Here is a 19765-nt window from a genome sequence, read left to right as displayed (position 1 = left end):
CGATATTTTATGTGCTTCTACTATCTGTGGCCCTGAGCAAACAGAGGATTTGCCAGACTTTGATGATGGGAATACTTTGTTGGGAGGTGTTAGCTGGCCCTGATTGTTTCCTGTGTGGAATTCCCCTGTTTATTTACTGTCCTGGTTTTAGAGATTATATTGTTCTGCATTATTCTATCCCAGTAATTATTTCATATTAAAGTAGAATCTCACTTATCCAACATTCACTTATACAATGTTCTGGATTATCCAACGCAGTCTGCCTTTTCATAATCAATGTTTTTGTAGTCAGTGTTTTAAATTCATTGTGATATTTTAGTGGTAAATTTGTAAATACAGTACAGTAGAGTCTTACTTATCCAACATAAACGGGCTGGCAGAATATTGATTAAGCGAATATGTTGGATAATAAGGAGGCACTAAGGAAAAGCCTATTAAACATCAAATTAGGTTATGATTTTACAAATGAAGCACCAAAATATCATGTTAGACAACAAATTCGGCAGAAAAAGTAGTTCAATACACAGTAATGCTATGTAGTAATTACTGTATTTATGAATTTAGCACCAAAATATCACAATATATTGAAAACATTGACTACAATAATGCATTGGATAATCCAGAACGTTGGATAAGCGAGTGTTGGATAAGTGAGACTCTGCTGTAATTACTACATAGCATTACTGCGTATGGAACTACTTTTTCTGTCAAATTTGTTGCATAATATGATGTTTTGGTGCTTAATTTGTATAATGATTACCTAATTTGATGTTTAATAGGCTTTTCCTTAATCCCTTCTTATTATCCAACATATTCACTTATCCTGCCGGCCTGTTTATGTTGGATAAGTGAGAGTCTACTGTTTATTGATAATCTTATATTATCTGCTTAGAACTGGATTATATGAGGGCCCTTCTTCACAGCTGTATAAAATGCACACTGAAGTGGGTTATATGGCAGTGTGGACTCAAGATAATCCAGTGCAAAGCAGATAATATAAGATTATAAATGGGTTATATAGCTGTGTGGAAGAGCCTTGAGTCTACACTGCCATATAATCCAGTGCAAATTAGATAGCCTAAGTCTACCTGTCCCCTAACTGAACCCTGGCTGTCCCTTGGCTTGCTAGGAGTTGGTTGCTACCCTGTTTCCCCGAAAATAAGACATCCCCGAAAAATAAGACCTAGTAGAAGTTTTGCTGAATTGCTAAATATAAGGCCTCCCCCGAAAATAAGACCTAGTAAAGTTTTTGTTTGGAAGCATGCCCAGCGCCTGCCAAACAGAACACCAGAGCATTCAGGATTGATAAATGTACATACCAGTTGTACATGGAAATAATGGTCGTAACAAGAAATTCTTGATAGGATTCACAGTTTGTCTGGTTATGCTGGTTTATGATGACAACTACTGTACAGTATATAATAAATGTTCATTTTTTTTGTTCAACAATAAATGTGAATTCTTCTTCAAGGAAAAATAAGACATCCCCTGAAAATAAGACGTAGCACATCTTTGGGAGCAAAAATTAATATAAGACACTGTCTTATTTTCGGGGAAACACGGTAGGAGACGAAGTGGGCAGAGATTAGCCCTCTAAACTGGCAGCAATTGGATAAAAAAAAATATTGCTCTCCCTCTAATTAGGACTTAGTTTTTCTTTTCTTTTTGTTGTATCAACCTGGAGGCATGGATGATGGGTTGTGTTGTCAAATTTCGAGGTTGCGGGGCCTGTACTTTTGTTGTTTTGTGAGTCGCCGTGATGCCATCACTCTTTTATATATATAGATTGATACAGCTCATCTACTGAAATCAGAAATAATGTAATTACTTATTCATTGCATCATTGAAAATAATAGATTTACTCTAAAAATGATTAGGTTTAGATCCAAATCAAACTAACATTAAGTTAAAAATTAACAGTTTTCTGTTTTCTCAATCATTTATTGATTTGATTTATATCCCAAGTTTCTCCTGAATGGGACTCAAAGTGGCTAACAATATAGTGTAAATTAAAAGAAAACATATTAAACAATAAGTACAAGGTTCCATACAGTCTGAACCTAAGCTGTATAGGATTTTATAGGTAAAAACCAATGCATTGTGTCCAGAAATAAACTTGCAAGGGTGAATTAAAACAATAACAACAACAAAACTTTATTTGTATTCCGCCCTAGCTCCCCAAGGGGATTCAGGGCAGATATTATAAGTATCTGATGTTAAAAGTGACTGCTTCACTCTGTTTAATGTTACAGCTGTTCCTGGATAGCTGACATGTCTATATATACAGTGTGAACTTTTAATCTATAATGTCTGGGTTCACAATGACATTTTTGTAACTGAACAGGAAAGGAATTAATACCTTCTAAAATACCATAAAATGTCAATAGAACACAAATATTTGAAAAATACTTTAGCAATTTATTTTGATGATCGCTACAACAAATAAGTAGTATTTTGTCTGGTCAAGCATGTACATACATTAATAGAAGATGCTGATGACATTGTCTGGTTATTATTATTTTTTAATGATATCTGAATTAAATTTCTTTGTATTTTTGTACTGGTCAGGCTGACCTGAAATAATAAGTGATCTGACTTTCAAAAGTGCTTAGCACAAGCAGCTACTAGAGAAATTAATGGATGTCTCCGATGTTCAAAACATCTAAAATCTCAAGTCATGGCAGTTTTTATATTGATTTTAGTGGAAGCTTGGTTGAGGCTCAGATACTTCAATAACCTTACGTAATGGAATTGCTTCTAAACCATTAAGGAAGAGGCTTGATAGTTTCCTTCTCCATCTCTGCAGAACAGAAACAAAACTTTACAAATTAAAATACCACATTTTGATTATAATACTCAATGTGGCATTACTACGCACTCACTTGTTATAAAAAGCATAACTGTGACCTACTCTGAAGTGTGTATTGCATATCACTCTAGCATCGGTCAACAGATTCCAATCTATCTACCTGGTTTTCAGGTCCCTGCGGAAGAAGGATATTGGCGGGGATTGCCTTATCTTTTGGGGGAGGGTGTTCTAAAGGCGGGGGGCCACCACTGAGAAGGCCCTCTTCCTTGTCCCCACCAACCACGCTTGGGACAGTGGTGGGAGCAAGAGGAGGGCCTCCCCGGAGCATCTAAGCATCTGTGCTGGTATGTAGGGGGAGATGCAATTGCAGAGATAGTGGGACCTGAACCGTGTAGGGCTTTATAGGTCATTACCTGCACCTTGAATTGGGCCCAGCAACTTATTGGCAACCAGTGAAGCTGTTGTAATAGGGGTGAAGTACATTCCCTATAATTGGCCCCAGTTAACAGCCTGGCTGCAGATCTTTGTACTTGCCCAAAATCACCCAGTGTGTTTCCACTGCCAAGCTGGAGTGGATTCCAGTGCTCAAACCACTACACTATGCTGGTTCTTCATCCTATTTAATTAAATTTGCAATACTTTTTCATACAGAAGGTTTAGATTGCTATTGAAAACATCCATAACATAGATACCAGTGGGGGTTGTACTGATATTCATCCTGAAGACGTCATGCAGGGATAAGATAATAATTTGGTGCAATAGGGATTATTTTGAAATGTTTTTAGATACAGTGGAGTCTCACTTATCCAACATAAACGGGCCGGCAGAACGTTGGATAAGCGAGGGATGAAGGAAAAGCCTATTAAACATCAAATTAGGTTATGATTTTACAAATTAAGCACCAAAACATCATGTTATACAACAAATTTGACAGAAAAAGTAGTTCAATACACAGTAATGCTATGTAGTAATTATTTATGAATTTAGCACCAAAATATCATGATGTATTGAAAACATTGACTACAAAAACGCATTGGATAATCCAGAACATTGGATAAGTGAGACTCTACTGTAGCAATTCTTCATCATTGGGAGTGCTGGTTAGAACTGCTGGAACTTGTAATCCCAAAAGGCTATAGATTCCCACCCTTGCTATATACCCTATCCTGTGAGCAAACCTCACTGAAAACAGTAGTTTCTCCCAGAAAATATCAATAGGATTGGCCTACAGGAATAGACTGAAAGAACCCTTCAGAGAAACTTAAAATAGTCAACTTGACTCAAATTCGGGTGAAGACAAACGAACAAACACTGCCTTCTATTGCAGTGGTTCCCAACCTGTGTGTTTCCAGGTGTTTTGACCTTCAACTTTCAGAAATCTCAGTCAGTTCACCAGCTGTTGGGATTTCTGGGAGTTGAAAGCCAAAACATCTAGGGACCTACAGTTTGAGAACTAACTGTTGTATTGGAATGTGCATAAACCACTGGAATAAATACTAACTCAATAGAGAAGTTTAAAAACCAATTTGCGACTTGTTTTTAAATGGAGATCTAGTATAATAATATTTATTTTTGCCTTGATCCAGTTAAAGAGATGTGTGCATTAAAGAATATATATTTATCTCCATCATAAGCAGGATTAGGAAACATCAATGAAAACCCAAAGGTGGACCAGATAGAATAGTTTGAGTCTTTCTAACTTTTGGTTTTTGCTAGAAATGGTTGTTGAGTTATGCATCTAAAAGCACATATTTGGTGCTTAGATTTTAAATGACCTTTCTGCCAAGAAGCTTTACAAGAAAAACAAAACAGTGACTCACTATTTGCATATACTCTAAACATTTAAAGATATGTGTTAACAAACAAAAAAAACATGGTAGACTGGACTGGGGTTGTGAAGGACTACAGTTCATGGCCATAATCCAAGATGGAGTTAAGTGTCCTGTATCCATTGACGTCAATGGACTTCAATCTGTGTTGGAGCATAGCCAGTAATGTTATCCTTTATGTACTCTAGGGGATGTTTTTCACTTGACATGAATGGCCCTTCTTACTTTAAAACTATTATTCAAAATATAAACTTAATGTTGTTTTTTAAATAGACCCCAAAGAATGGCTGGTTCAAATGGAAACACACTGCTATTGTTATATTAAATATAATGTTTTTCACCCCTAAGCAATGATTACCCAACTTATTCTTCTACCATTTTTAAGGTAACCAGATTTTTAATAGCTTTCATGAGACAAAGGTCCCCTGATGGGCGAGAAGGGCGGGGTAGAAGTGATGCAATAATAAATAAATAAATAAATAAATAAACAACGTTTCAGTTATTAACCTCATATAATACTTGAACTTTGTAAACATTTACTGGCCCTAGCACTGATTGGATAAACCCAAATCTAAAAGTATTTTCTAAACCTTCCTTTAGAAAGCAGACTTGGAAATTTATGAAAGGGGAGCAAATGGTTAGGCATCTTTTAATTTTATATAGGTTGGGTCTCCTTTATCTGAATTTCTTGCCAGAGCATACTCTGACTACCAATTTTGGCCAGCTGAAGTTGTAAATTCTTTATGCTTCTTTTTAAGTTGGAAGAGAACATAAAATCCGATAAATACATGATATACTATTATTCAATTCTAAATTCTATTTTATAAGATGACTAGAGACCAATATTGACAATTAGTAACAAATCTAGGGATCTATCTGCATAGTGCAGTGGTTCTCAACCTGGGGTCCACAGATGTTTTTGGCCTTCAATTCCCAAAAATCCTAACAGCTAGTAAACTGGCTGGGATTTCTGGGAGTTGTAGGCCAAAAACATCTGGGGACCCCAGGTTGAGAACCACTGGCTTAGGGAAATGTGTCATATTTCTGTTCGTCAGCATGTCTGTCTTGAAGAAAAATATAAGTTAAGTCTCTTAGGGTGTTGTGTAGTTTCTGGACTATATGGTGGTGATCTAGCAGCATTTTCTCCTGATGTTTCGCCTGCCTCTGTGGCCGGCATCTTCAGAGGATCTTCTGAAGATGCCAGCCAGAGATGCAGGAGAAACATCAGGAGGAAATGCTGCTAGAACACTGCCATATAGCTCAGAAACTACACATCCCAGTGATTCCGGCCGTGAAAGCCTTTGACAATACATTAAATCTCTTACTCTGTGGCTCTGTATTTATGTTATGCTTTGTCTAGAATGGGATGGGCATTTCACCTACTCCTGAAAATGAGTTGACATCAGCTCCTTTGGGATTTTGAATCTGAATTGGATTTAGACCAGTTTCATCCTGTCTTGACGTGTTTATTTTCCATAAATTGCCCCCTCCCAGTGCAGAGTATTAAAAAAGGAAGGGGGTGCCCCATTGGTGAAAAGTGTAGCAAGTACAGACCCACATGCTACATGTTTAAGATAGCATGCTGTCTAATCCTGATTTGTCCAGTGTTGGCAGTCCATGTGTGAAATGCATTGTTTTTAGGTATGAGTGAGCAATATAATGCTTCACTCAGGTAGAGAATTAGCTGACTACTAAGATCACAGAATACAGACGCGAGTCCTTTGGCTGTATAATTCACATTGTCAGCCCATGTCAGTTTAGCTCAATGCCTTGATTAGTTAATTCCGCATTATCTTCTGGAACACTTAGGATGCTGTACCTGGGACCATACGGCTGTAGTAAGATGGAAGACCACTATGAAATATCAGCTTCTATTGGCTATATTTCAGAGGAAGAAAAGATCAAAACTACCTTTTATTCATTGCCTAAGAAAACCCTATGAAATTTACGAGCTCACAGTAAGCTGACAGGTGACTTAAAGGAAACACATACACACTGAACCTTTGAGGGGCAACTATGGTAAGAAGGCATCTTGGCCTTCAAGGGTAAAAAACATTTAATTTCCATTTGAATTAAGATGAGTCAGAGTTGTGTGGCCCCTCAGATGCTGGTGTCAGGGCTCTTGTGTTTCTAAACTACGGGGTTGTGTTGCAAAGCTGGCAAGCAGGTTGTTGTTAGTTTTCTCTGCTGCCCAGTGCACTTTTACAAAACAAAGAGTACTGTATATAGTATACATTGCTTCCCATTGCTTTCTTTCTGTTTTCTCTCTCTCTCTCTCTCTCTCTCTCTCTCTCTCTCTCTCTCTCTCTCTCTCTCTCTCTCTCTCTCGTGCTTGATCGGTTAGTACACTTTTGATTGGTAATTTCTGATGGAGTTTAAATACATAGGCATTTTGGGATTATTATTTTTCCAGGCTACAACACAGTCCACTCCCTATCTCAAGTTAAGATTTTTCAAAAAAATGAAAATGTGAATGTGATTAATACGTAATTGCTTATTAATTGCTATGGCTAAATTTAAATGCTTTAAAATTTCTCTGCAAATTAGTAAACACAGTGTTGATATGACAACATTATTGGATTAGATTAAAGATATTCTCAAATAATTGTTATGAGTGCCCAAATCAAGACATACTTTTGGAAACCACTGCAGATAGGATAGATGTGCTCTCAGATAACTGCTTGGCCTCTTGAGTCTTTTAGAATTAGCATCCAAATATTATTTCATATTACTGTGACCACTACTGAAAACAAGTTATAACATGTATTGGAATATTGACTTTTGAACTGAAGAAACAGATCTGTTTTGAAATTGTATTAAAAATTATGCCAAGTTGGAAAGTAGTCTCTAAACCATGACGAATGGCAGAACATTTTTATTTTTGTTTCAAAGTTGTCTTTCATAGATGTAGAGAAGACAATGTCTCTATGCTAAAGTGTATAAACACTGGGTCTAAATTCTTGTTTTACAAAAAATCCAAAATTTTAAATTTTAAAACAGCTTTTCTTGTAGGAGCTCAGTACTCAGGGTCTAATTTCTAAGCTACTATTTTTATGTTGTTGAGAGTTGTCATGACAATATGGTTTTCTGTGAGTTTCTAGAACAGGCTGGGCACACTTCGGCCCTCCAGGTGTTTTGGGCTTCAACTCCCACAATTCCTAGCCTCAGGCCCCCCCCTTTCCCCCCCTCTCAGCCACTTAAGGGTATAAAAGTATTATGCTTCTTGCTTTATTTATGTTTTCTAACTTTTTCTGCTTGGAATACTACTCTACTTGAGTTCTGTTTCTTGGATTCTAGTTCTTGTTAAACTAGTTATATTTTTGTTATTTTGCAAAGTTTATTCTGGTTGCAAATACAGTATTCTCACGTTTCACATCTTTATTTGGTGGCTATTAGCATCATCATAACCGCTATAATTTTTTCTTCATATAGCTCCATTATTTTACATGGCTCTTTACAAAAAAAGACCAACCAAGGAGACCTAGTGTTCTGCCCTCAGGTTTATAATCAAATTAAGACATGACACAAAAGGAAAAAGGTATGGCAGCATGGGAGGGGATGAAATGCAGCAGACATTGCTTCTTCTTCTCTCCCCCTGCTTCTGGGTCTAGGCATAATGGACTAGGAGTATGAGCATGTCCTCTTCTGGAAATTACCTGACATTAAGCAACTTTGGCTTTTTGCCCATGTATCACTATAGGTAGTGTCTATTTTATGTAAATCTGGAGCGGGTCTGGTTTATTCATCTGGTTTGCAGAATTTTAGGAGCCTTGTATGTGGGTTTGAGTTTCCCCTGAGTTGAATTGATGCTTTGGGAGCCCCCAGTGGTGCAGCAGATTAAACTACTGAGCTGCTGAACTTGCTGACTGAAAGGTCAGTGGTTCGAATCCGGGGAGCAGGGTGAGCTCCTGCTGTTAGCCCCAGCTTCTGCCAACCTAGCAGTTTGAAAACATGCAAGCATGAGTAGATCAATAGGGACTGCTCTGGTAAGAAGGTAACAGCATTCCATGCAGTCATGCCAGCCACATGACCACAGACAACGCCGGCTCTTCGGCTTAGAAATGGAGATGAGCACCAATCACCAGAGTCAAAGACGACTAGAATTAATGTTACCTTGTGTGTAGGTTTGAGTTTCCCGAGTTGCTTTGGGATGGTGGCAATACTTCCCTACAAAGTCAGTTTATATGAATAGAAAGAAGTCAGAAGAGTCAGCTTGGTTGTGCTGGTACCCTTCACATCCTAGCAACCTGCCACCAGATACAAGAGTATAGTGGTATTATGGTCTGGTATGAAATGTATAGTGGCTAGAAGAAATAATGCCTAACTGCTTCCTAAAAGCACCAGATCCTGTCTGATTTTGGAAGCTATGCATGATCAAGTCTGGTTAGTGATTGGATGCTAATGAATACCAGATGATGTAGGCTGTATTTCATAGGAAGGAACTGGCAAAACAATCTCTGAGTATTCCCTGCCTAAGCAAACCTTATGAAATTCATGGGGTCATCATAAGTTGACAGGTGACTTGCAGATGCACACACACCCATGTCTAACCAGCCAAATATTGTGGGAGTACCTCACAACCTCTGAGGATGCCTGCCATAGATGTGGGCGAAACGTCAGGAGAGAATGCTTCTGGAACATGGCCACACAGCCCGAAAGACACACAACAACCCTGTGATCCTGGCCATGAAAGCCTTTGACAACACATTGTGGGTTCTATTCCAATTTGTACATCTTCAACTATTTCAGTTTATTTGAACTCACAATTTACCCTGTTGCAAGAAACCTCTTTATAATATAATAATATTGTACAACATAGAATAAGAAATATAATATTATATAATCATCAGCTTGTGTATATTAAACAAAGTTATTACATACAGGATTGTTTTTATTCTGTTTTTATGACTAGAAACCAAAATGCAAAAATTCCTAATCATGTAGTCACATTATGGAATACGTGTGGATTGTTACATTACACTTGCATTCTGTAGCTTCATTTCTCTGGTGGCAACAGCTGAAAGAAAGAAAATCTGTTACATATATTTATTTTCTCAATTTCCATTTCTACAACTCTCAAAATGGTGTCAACCTTGCCTTATGTGAAGTTTTAATATTAAATAAGAGTTTACATTTGCATTCACACTTAGGACTCCATTTATTACATGAGCAGACATCTACTGTCATAATGGGAATTTATTTTTATCTCCCAACCGTCAGATCCAGTGCCCTTCATCCACTCAAGATAATCACTCCCACATCTGGAGAACCTTTTAGGTGGCAGGGACTCCACGAGAACTACTCCGTCTGCCAGATGCACGCTATTTGATGCAGCTCTTGAATAATATGGATTAGATCCAAGTTTAGTCATTAGATACATTAGATACAGACTTTTTGACTTCAATGAGCCTGCTTACTGATTGACTAAATCTGGATTGATCCTGATGCATTTTGCATGCTGCTTGGTTTGACTAAGTCATAGAAAGAAATTCCTTTTTTTTTCTTGTAAAGACTAGTCTGTATTTCTTGATACCATGGTGTAGTTTAGATATGAAAGTTGGGCTGTGCTGGCAGAATTGATGGACTGGATCCAGAAAGCCTTAAGCAAAAAGAGAAAATATGTTACGGAAATCTTATGAACTCTCGAGCAAATTAGAGTGAGATTTTTCAGGGTGCAGCACCACATTGTACAGTGTGTTGTGTTACAGTGCAAGAAACAGTGTGAAAGAGATCAGTTGTGGTATGTTAACTTTCATGGGCACCATAAATATGCTCCACAGTGCAGAAGGATAATTTCTCATTCCTCCATATATGTGTATGTGTGTAGACACATACATATACGCATATACATAGAGATGACAGAGCATACGTCTGCACTATGGAATATGGAGGCAACATTTTCAAAATTTGTGGGTCGCTTTTTAACATACAGAATTCATTCACTGAACATGAAAGGCACTGCAGACTAATTCAACCAGAAAAGTCAGCTATAGGAGAGAAGCTGGACACAGCATATTATTTGAGAACACAAATACTACTACTCTGTATTTGTATTTGGACTACTCTGACAACTACCATGTCAGACTACACAGAGAAATCATTGAAATCCACAAGCATGTGGACAATTTTACCAGAAAAAGGGGGGGGCATGTAAATGAACAAAATCTGGCTACCAGTATTTAAAAAACTTTAAAATCAAGACAGTAAATGAAGAGCAACACTAAAAAAAAACAGGGGAATTTCAGACAAGAAACCATCATGGCCAGCTGACACGTCCCAGAAAAGGACTCCCCCAAACAGGAAGCAGCCAGGCTTTGAAGATCAAGGCTATTCAATGCTAATCAAGGTGGCCAATTGCAACATTCACACTTGCTTCCAAGAGACAAGTTATTTCTCCCACTCTGGACATTGAGATATATACACTTTACTTTCCTAGTTTCCAACAGACCTCACAACCTCTGAGGATGCCTGCCATAGATGTGGGTGAAATGTCAGGAAAGAATGCTTCTGGAACATGGCCATCCAGTCCAGAAAACTCACATCAACCCAATTCATTCACTCTTTCGTAAATAGCATTTGTGACTAGATTACCAATTGGAGGACATATTTGGATCCAGTTCCATGTCTCTTCAATCAGTATTGGGCTCAGACAGCATTGCTTTTTCACCTTTTCAGGGTAAGGCTTTCTGAGAGTGTAACTTTCAAGCTATAAAAATACTAGAATCAGATTTTTAGTCATGTTGTAATTGGAATCAGTCTATGACCAGCTTCTTCTGCAAGTGTTCTGATCAAAGCCTGCCTCCTATGATGTTTTTATTAACATCTTGATTCAAACATGATAATAAAGGATAAATAGCACTATTTTGAATGTACACACCTTATTACTTGTAGGAGCATAGAAATTATTTATGGAGAAACAAAAATGGGTCTATTGTATGACAGACCTATTAAAACCTGGATGTCTAACCCCACCCAAAAGGGGAAAAAAGAAAACTAGAGAAGGTTTTAAGTGGCTGCGATAGACAAATGTCATTTTAACTATCCCTCCTCTTTTCATGTGTTGCCAAACAGCCTCAGGGAACTAAAAAAAGTGTAATGGAGACCATTTAAATGATTATTTCTTTTAGATCTTCAACCTGTCATCATCCAACATTTTAAGAAAGCCATGGAGGAGAACAGAAATATTTCCTGCCATTGAATGAAGAAAAAAGATCCATGTCAAAGATTGGCACAGTAGGAGATCTGAGGGCCCTTCTACACAGTCATGTAATCCAGAATATCAAGGCAGAAAATCTCACAATATCTGCCTTGAACTGGGTTATCTGAGTCCACACTGCCATATAGGTAAAGGTAAAGGTTTTCCCGTGATATTAAGTCCAGTCGTGTCTGACTCTGGGGGTTGTTTCTCATCTCCATTTCTAAGTCAAAGAGCAGGCATTGTCCATAGACACCTCCAAGATCATGTGGCCAGCATGATTGCATGGAGCGCCATTATCTTCCTACTGGAGTGGTACCTATTGATCTACTCACATTTTGCATGTTTTCGAACTGCTAGGTTGATAGAAGCTGGGGCTCACAGCAGGAGCTCACCCGCTCCCCGGATTTGAACTGCCAACCTTTCTGTCAGCAAGTTCAGCAGCTCAGCGGTTTAACCCGCTGCGCACCGGGGACCATATATTCCAGTTCAAAGCAGAAAATGTGGGGTTTTATTCAGCTGTGTGGAAGGGACCTGAAGATGGCCTAACATTTCAAGAAGGCCCACTAGTTCTCACACACAGCAATTCCTGGGGTTTTTAAGTATATGGGAGCCTGATCTTTGCAGCATACAACAATGCTAATTTCCTACAGATCACCAAAGCAGCTCCTGTTTCCATGCCCAACAGTACATGTAAGATAGTTGTGCTTGAGAGGGATATCAGTTGGTCACTTATTGGGCAAGGACAAGAGAAAAAGCAGCTACGCCTTTGTCCCTTTGTGCCCCCCTCCCACTTCTCAATAGCAGTGGGACACCCAGGTAATTTGAAGCTCTAGACCTAATGGGTTTAGAGTATGGCTTTCTCCTCCCTCTCTGTCATTTACTATTTACATGATAACATGTATAACTTAAAAGTGTTGTAGTGCCACCAAGCTTTGTGTGGAGGCCATTCTGCTGAATCGGGCTCTAAACAGGTGCCTTAAATTCTGCCTTGATGGCACAAAGGAACACCAATACCATCTTAAACTTGTATCTAGATCAAGTCTTTCCAGTCTCACCCAGTCTTCCGTGTTTTCTTCTTGCCAAACAAACCTGAAGAAGAGACAGAATACCTACACAATGCTGTTCGAGTGGGAGTACCAGTAGCGTTCTGCCTAGAAAATCAGGTTGGAGTCCTCCAGCATGAAGTTTCACTGCAATTCCCAATGTTTTCCCCCATTAGGTTTGTTGCTGAGGGTTTCTGGAATGTGTTGTGTTCTCCAAACATCCTCTGTGGAAAAACAGAAGAAAAAACTCTACAATCTCTAAAATCAGGACTGTAAATAAAGAACAACACTCAGAAAACAGAGGAATTTCAGGGCCAGCTAACACCTCCCAACAAAGGATTTCTCCAGGCAGGAAGAAGCCAGACTTTGAAGCTGCAAGGTCATTCAATGCTAATCAAGATGGCCAATTGCAACATTCACACTTGCCACAAACAGACAAGACTTCTTTCTCCCACGCTCGACCTTCCACAGATATATAAACTCCACTTGCATAGTTTTCCAATAGACCTCTCACCTTCTGAGGATGCCTGCCATAGATGTGGGTGAAACGTCAGGAGAGAATGCTTCTGGAACATGGTCATACAGCCCGGAAAATCACAGCAACCGAAAAATGGAAGAACTTGGGGTGGAGGCACAAATGGAGATTATGCACACTTCTTACCTGTATTTTTTTGTGACCTCAGAATGCTGCATTTGCTCCAGCCATCTTTGCCGTCAACCTTCAGCCCTCTAGTGTTTTTCCTTTGCTTCTTTAGACACGAACCTGACTGTATTGTACTGTGGAAAGTGACCCCAAGATGGTCTGATCAACCCTCCTCAGTGCAGAAATCCACGAATGGGGATTTAACCACTCTTTTACATACACTCCAGCTATCCTCACCTGGCAGGGACAGTGCTGTCATTTTACTTTTTAAAACTATTTCGCTTTCACCTTTGATCTTGATTCAGGTGCTATAAACTGAGTTCAAGGTAAAAAAAAGTGAAGAAATTTGCACTCAGTGGGAAGAAAGGAGAAAAGGGTGAAATCCTTGTCTTCCTAGGCAAAAACAAACTTCTCCTGCTTACCTATCTTTGCTGTTGTGTGTCTTCAGGAGCTATGGCAACATATTCAAGGTGAACCTATCATGGGGCCTGTCTGTTTTTCCACATTAAAAAAAAAACCTTTGGCACCTTATTCACAATTTAGTGTCATATGGTCACATGTGTCCATTTCTCATTAGTGAAATGTTGGGTGCTATGGTTAGGTAAAGGTTTCCCCTGACGTTAAGTGCAGTCATGTCTGACTCTGGGGGTTGGTGCTCATCTCCATTTCTAAGCCGAAGAGCCGGAATTGTCCGTAGACACCTCCAAGGTCATGTGGCCGGCATGACTGCATGGAGCGCCGTTACCTTCCCTATTGATCTACTCACATTTGCATGTTTTCGAACTGCTAGGTTGGCAGGAGCTGAGGCTAACAGCGGGCGCTCATTCCACTCCTGGGACCTTTTGGTCTGCAAGTTCAGCAGCACAGCGCTTTAACACACTTCGCCCTGGGTGCTATGGTTAGAAAATGTCAAATTGAGAGTTGAGTCCACCGTGGTGTTAATGGTTTGATGCTGCTTTAACCACAATGATGCTTAATTATTATTATTATTATTAATAATAATAATAAATGTTATTTATACCCCACCACCATCTCCCAAAGGGACTCGGGGCGACTAACAAAGCACTCAAAGGTGCAAACACGCAAAATACAAAAAGTGCAAGGACAAGAATACAAGTGTTGTCTAAGGCTTTCATGGCCGGGATCACAGGGTTCTTGTATGTCTTTCGGGCTGTGTGGCCATGTTCCAGAAGTATTCTCTCCTGACATTTCGCCCACATCTATGGCAGGCATCCTCAGAGGTTGTGAGGCATGGATGAAGATGCCTGCCATAGATGCCTGCCATGGATGAGGATGCCTGCCATAGATGTGAGGATACCTCTGAGGATGCCTGCCATAGATGTGGGCGAAACGTCAGGAGAGAATACTTCTGGAACATGGCCACACAGCCCGAAAGACATACAACAACCAAGAACACAAGAACTGTAAAATGCAACAATAGCTGCAGTAATAATACTGCAGACTGATATTGATTGCAGTAATAAAACAACTGCAATCAATATCAGTCTCATAAAGTGCATGATGAAATAATCTCTCGGTCCTCAAGTATGTTCATTAAAGGATTCTAAACATGGTCAAAGGCTTGTCGAAAAAGCCATGTCTTCAGTAGTCTTTGAAGGCTTGGAGAGTGGGGGCTAAGCTAATCCCACTCAGGAGGGAATTTCAAAGTTGGGGTCCTGGGACTTGTAGTTTGATGAGTCATTTAGAATTAATTGTCTTTTAAGCAGAGGCTGGATGGCCATCTGTCGGGGGTGCTTTGAATTCGATTTCCTGCTTCTTAGCAGGGGTTTGGACTGGGTGGCCCATGAGGTCTCTTCCAATTCTATTATTATTCTATGATTCATCAGACACTGGATACGTCACACACTCTCAGCCCTAAAAGACCAGGATAAGTTCGCTTCAGGCTCACCATAAGTCGGAAACAATTTGAAAGCATGGAAGAGCAATCCAAATTGGATAGAACGTGGAAGTTAAAATTGCAGGAAAGTGTTGTAGGTTTATTCCATCTGTCCCCAAAGGAGAGACTCTCAAAAAAGAGCTATACCAGGCATAGGCCAAGTTGGGCCTTCCCTCCAGGTGTTTTGGACTTCGACGGCCACCATTCCTCACAGCCTCAGGCCCCTTCCTTTTCCCCCTCAGCCGCTTAAGCGGCTGAGGGGGAAAAGGAAGGGGCCTGAGGCTGTGAGGAATGGTGGCCGTCGAAGTCCAAAACACCTGGAGGGAAGGCCCAACTTGGGCGGCTGAGGGGGAAAAGGAAGAGGCCTGAGGCTGTGAGGAATGGTGGCTGTCGAAGTCCAAAACACCTGGAGGAAAGGCCCAATTTGGCCCATGCCTGGGACTCTCAATGACAGTCACACTTTCCCACCTAGGCTGTGCCTCCTGAGCCGAGTCGAGGCCACGCCCCCCCCTCCCCATTGGCTCTGGGGCCCGCCAGCCAAGCCTTCGTGGGGCGGGGCCTCCGCCAAGTTGCACGGAGGTGGAGAAATGTAGGCGCAGGAGCCGCGAAGTGGGCTGGACGGAGCGGCGCCTTGCCTTCCCTCGGCCGCCTCGAGCCGGGCGCGTCCCAGGTGCGGGATGTCTGCCGGGACCCTGCTGCGCCTCGACGGGCGACTCCTCGGGCGCAGTTTTCGGCATGGCGCTCCAGTGAAAGGCAGAACTTCTCTCCCTCTTTGCGCCTCGCCTGAGAAACAACGCCGCCGCTGCTGCTGAGTGTACTTTGGTTTGGGTTTCCCCCTTCCGTCCCTTTTCCTCAGGAGATGGCGAGGGCTTGCTGAGGAGAAGGAGTTGGCGACGCCTGGAGTGGAGCTAAAGCCGCGGGAAGGGCTCCGGGGTCCCGCGATGGCCACAGAAGTGGTGTGCGGACTGATCTTCCGTCTCCTGCTCCCCATTTGCCTGGTCACCGGTACGTCTACACTGTAGAATGAATGCGGTTTGACGCCCCATTCGATGGGGAGAATGAATGCAGTTCGACGCCTGGAGGAATGCTATGGGGCGATGGGGATTTGGGTTTTTTACAAGCTCCAAAGAGAGTTCCCCAAACTACAACTATCGTTCCATAGCCATTAAAAGTCAAAGTGTATTATCGAAGGCTTTCATGGCCGGAATCACTGGGTTGCTGTGAGTTTTCCGAAGCATTCTCTCCTGACGTTTCGCCCACATCTATGGCAGGCAGAGTCTGTTGGAAACTAGGCAAGTGAGCTTTATATATCTGAAATGTCCAGGGTGGGAGAAAGAACTCTTGTCTGCTTGAGGCAAGTGTGAATACAGTAGAGTCTCACTTATCCAAGCCTCGCTTATCCAAGTTTCTGGATTCCCAAGCCATTTTTGTAGTCAATGTTTTCAATATATCGTGATATTTTGATGCTAAATTCATAAATACAGTAATTACAACATAACATTACTGCGTATTGAACTGCTTTTTCTGTCAAATTTGTTGTATAACATGATGTTTTGGTGCTTAATTTGTAAAATCATAACCTAATTTGATGTTTAATAGGCTTTTCCTTAATCCCTCCTTATTATCCAAGATATTCGCTTATCCAAGCTTCTGTCGGCCGTTTAGCTTGGATAAGTGAGACTCTACTGTATTTCAGTTGGCCACCTTGATTATCCTTGCAGCTTCAAAGCCTGGCTGCTTCCTGCCTGGGGGAATCCTTTGTTGGGAGGTGATTATCTGGCCCTGATTGTTTCTTGTCTGGAATTCCCTTGTTTTCAGAGTGTTGCTCTTTATTTACTGTCCTGGTTTTAGGGTTTTTAAATAGGTAGCCAGATTTTGTTCAGCAGAACACATGATAAATTGACCGGGACACTGTATATTATTTGACAATACAGAAATGCTGGACCTTTCTCACTACCACCATGTCAGGCTACACAGAGAAGCCACTGAAATCCACAATTTCAACAGAAAGGAGGAAACCATGGACATGAATAAAATCTGGCTACCAGTATGAAAAAAAACTCTAAAATCAGAACAGTAAATAAACAGCAACACTAAAAAAAACAAAAACAAAAAAAGGAGAATTCCAGACAGGAAACAATCACGGCCAGCTAACACCTCCCAACAAAGGATTCCCCCAGGCAGAAAGCAGCCGGACTTTGAAGCTGCAAGTCTATTCAATGCTATTTGAGGTGGCCAGTTGCTACATTTACACTTGCCTGACAGACAAAAGTTCTTTCTCCCACTGTGGACCCTTCACAGATATATGAACCTCATTTGCCTAGTTTCCAACAAGCCTCACAACCTCTGAGGATGCCTGCCATAGATGTGGGCGAAACATCAGGAGAGAATGCTTCTGGAACATGTCCATACAGCCCGGAAAACTCACAGCAACCCAGACTTCATTTTGTGCATCCCCGGAGTGACCTTTTTGAGTCTCCTTATGGAGAGGCAAAGCGGGGTATAAATAAACATGATGATGATGATAATGATGATAAATTATAAGAAAATTATAAAATTTATAGCAGAGCTTTCCAAACATTTCATGTTTACACATGCATCATTTTGTGACACAGTCATTCAGTTTGACTAGCAAACCCACCCCTTATGGGAGATAAGGACACACATATGGGGACATCACTTACCTCACGAAAACCTTTAATGTGTATGATTATATTATTTGTATTACTTGTAAGATAATAGCATACTTCCAAGATTTTTGTCATTTCTCATTGCATGACACACCTACTCACTGCAGCCAACACACTAATAACGTTATCACGGCACACAGCTTGGAAAGCTCTGTTCCAGAATGTTTCTCTTTCCTTTTATTTTAAATGACAGTGCTTTTTGCCTCACAACGGCAAATACTGTCATTATACTTCTTCTATGGTGTGGCCTTTTAAAGTCCCCCTCCAGACTTTTCATGTTGACTCACTTGACAAAGGCTTTAGGTGGCATAGTAGAGACAATTCATTTGCGGTGCTGTGTTTCGCTGGTGTAATCGGAAGCAGGTACCTTGAGTTCACTAGGGCTAGATCTACACTGCCATATAATTCAGATTGTCAAAGCAAATAATCCACATTATCAGTGCCCCACTCTTGGCCTTCAGAAAGAACACGAAGTCATGGTTATGTGACCAAGCTTTTGGCCAATAAAGTAATGCAGTGCAAGAAATAAACGAAATATGTGCAATTGACAATTGGAACGGCACCAGTCTAGGATTTTGGATCATGTGATTTTAATGTTTATACTAGGTGTTTTAATTCTATGTTTTAATGGCTAAATGCTATCTATTTCTTACGTTTTAATGGTTTTATTGTCTTAATTCATAATCATATGTTTATTGTTAAGACATGCAATTTAGTTTTCATGTATGTTTGGCTTGAATTTTGCCATTACCATGTTGTAAACCGCTTTGAGTCCCTGCTGGGGTGAGAGAAGCAGTATATAAATACAGCAAATAAATATATAAATCTGCTTTGAACTGGATTATATGAGTCTGCACTGCCATATTATCCAATTCAAAGCGGATAATCTGGATTTTAAATGGCAGTGTAGCTCCAGCCTAGGACTTGTTTCCAAGGAAATTGGGGCAGGGATGGTGGCCATAGGGCTATGGTGTGGGGACTGAAACTGTGAACCAAAGGCCATTAACAATTTGACATCCTTTGTGACTCTTCAGTAGAAACTCCATTCACTTTAAGAGTGTTTAGTACTAGATGAGTGGACCGAGGGTTGCAGTTTGATCTGGTGAGTGTTGTTAAGCAATTCGAAGGACACCTAAGCAACTGTTTATTAATGTAGAAAGGAAAAAAGAAATTTGTGTACTAGGAAGCATGCACCATTGATTCCCAAAGAACATACATTAATCGTGTTTAGCCTGGAAAATGATTTTTACATTGAATCCATATTGCACATATGTTCATTGTTATTTTCAATTGAAAACTAAATTTTGTCATGAGCCCCCCTCCCCCATCTCAAAGCCAAAGAGTTATTATGTTTTGGGTGGGGGGCAAATGGTTCTCCTATTTCTAATGTTACATATACAATATTGGGACACTTATTTCTAGATTATCAAGACATCCATCTTGGCAAATTGTAATCTATCTCTGACTTCCTTGAAACAAGAGAAACGTTAGTCTTTTAGGCTTGCCATATGAAGCACATTTACTAAGAGCAAGACACTTTGAAATCTCTTAGACCAACTTCTGAATAGACAGATTTAGGGTTAATACTGCATATATTTCAGAAATGGAATGCTGTGTGCAAGAGGAAGCCGAGAATTAATCAAAGAACAGCTGGTA

At 40.3% G+C, this 19765-nt stretch overlaps 1 protein-coding gene and 1 long non-coding RNA gene across 8 annotated transcripts in view; one reads left to right on the top strand and one right to left on the bottom strand.

Annotated features, from left to right (window-relative positions):
- Positions 1 to 9124: 9124 nt before the first annotated feature.
- LOC134298915 (uncharacterized) lies at positions 9125 to 15659 on the bottom strand. Its single transcript, XR_010006036.1, has 3 exons — positions 15432 to 15659; positions 12950 to 13103; positions 9125 to 9655 (listed from the first exon to the last, which is right to left on the bottom strand). It is a non-coding gene; the product is annotated as an uncharacterized LOC134298915 (long non-coding RNA).
- A 340-nt stretch (positions 15660 to 15999) lies between these two features.
- Positions 16000 to 19765, top strand: part of piezo2 (piezo type mechanosensitive ion channel component 2) — a 310405-nt gene continuing 306639 nt past the window's right edge. For 6 of the 7 annotated variants that reach the window (XM_062980529.1, XM_062980526.1, XM_062980530.1 and 3 more), the window contains exon 1: positions 16001 to 16424. In XM_062980529.1, coding sequence (XP_062836599.1) covers positions 16361 to 16424 — 64 coding nt within the window. In that variant the 5' untranslated portion in view covers positions 16001 to 16360. Of the gene's footprint in view, positions 16425 to 19765 lie in introns of all 7 variants that reach the window. The other variant, XM_062980525.1, reaches the window with a different exon arrangement.

Source organism: Anolis carolinensis, chromosome 4, assembly GCF_035594765.1.
Source record: "Anolis carolinensis isolate JA03-04 chromosome 4, rAnoCar3.1.pri, whole genome shotgun sequence".
Classification (NCBI taxonomy): Eukaryota; Metazoa; Chordata; class Lepidosauria; order Squamata; family Dactyloidae; genus Anolis; species Anolis carolinensis.
The sequence above is the reverse complement of the archived record's forward strand: the minus strand, read 5'-3'. Positions and strand labels throughout refer to the sequence as shown.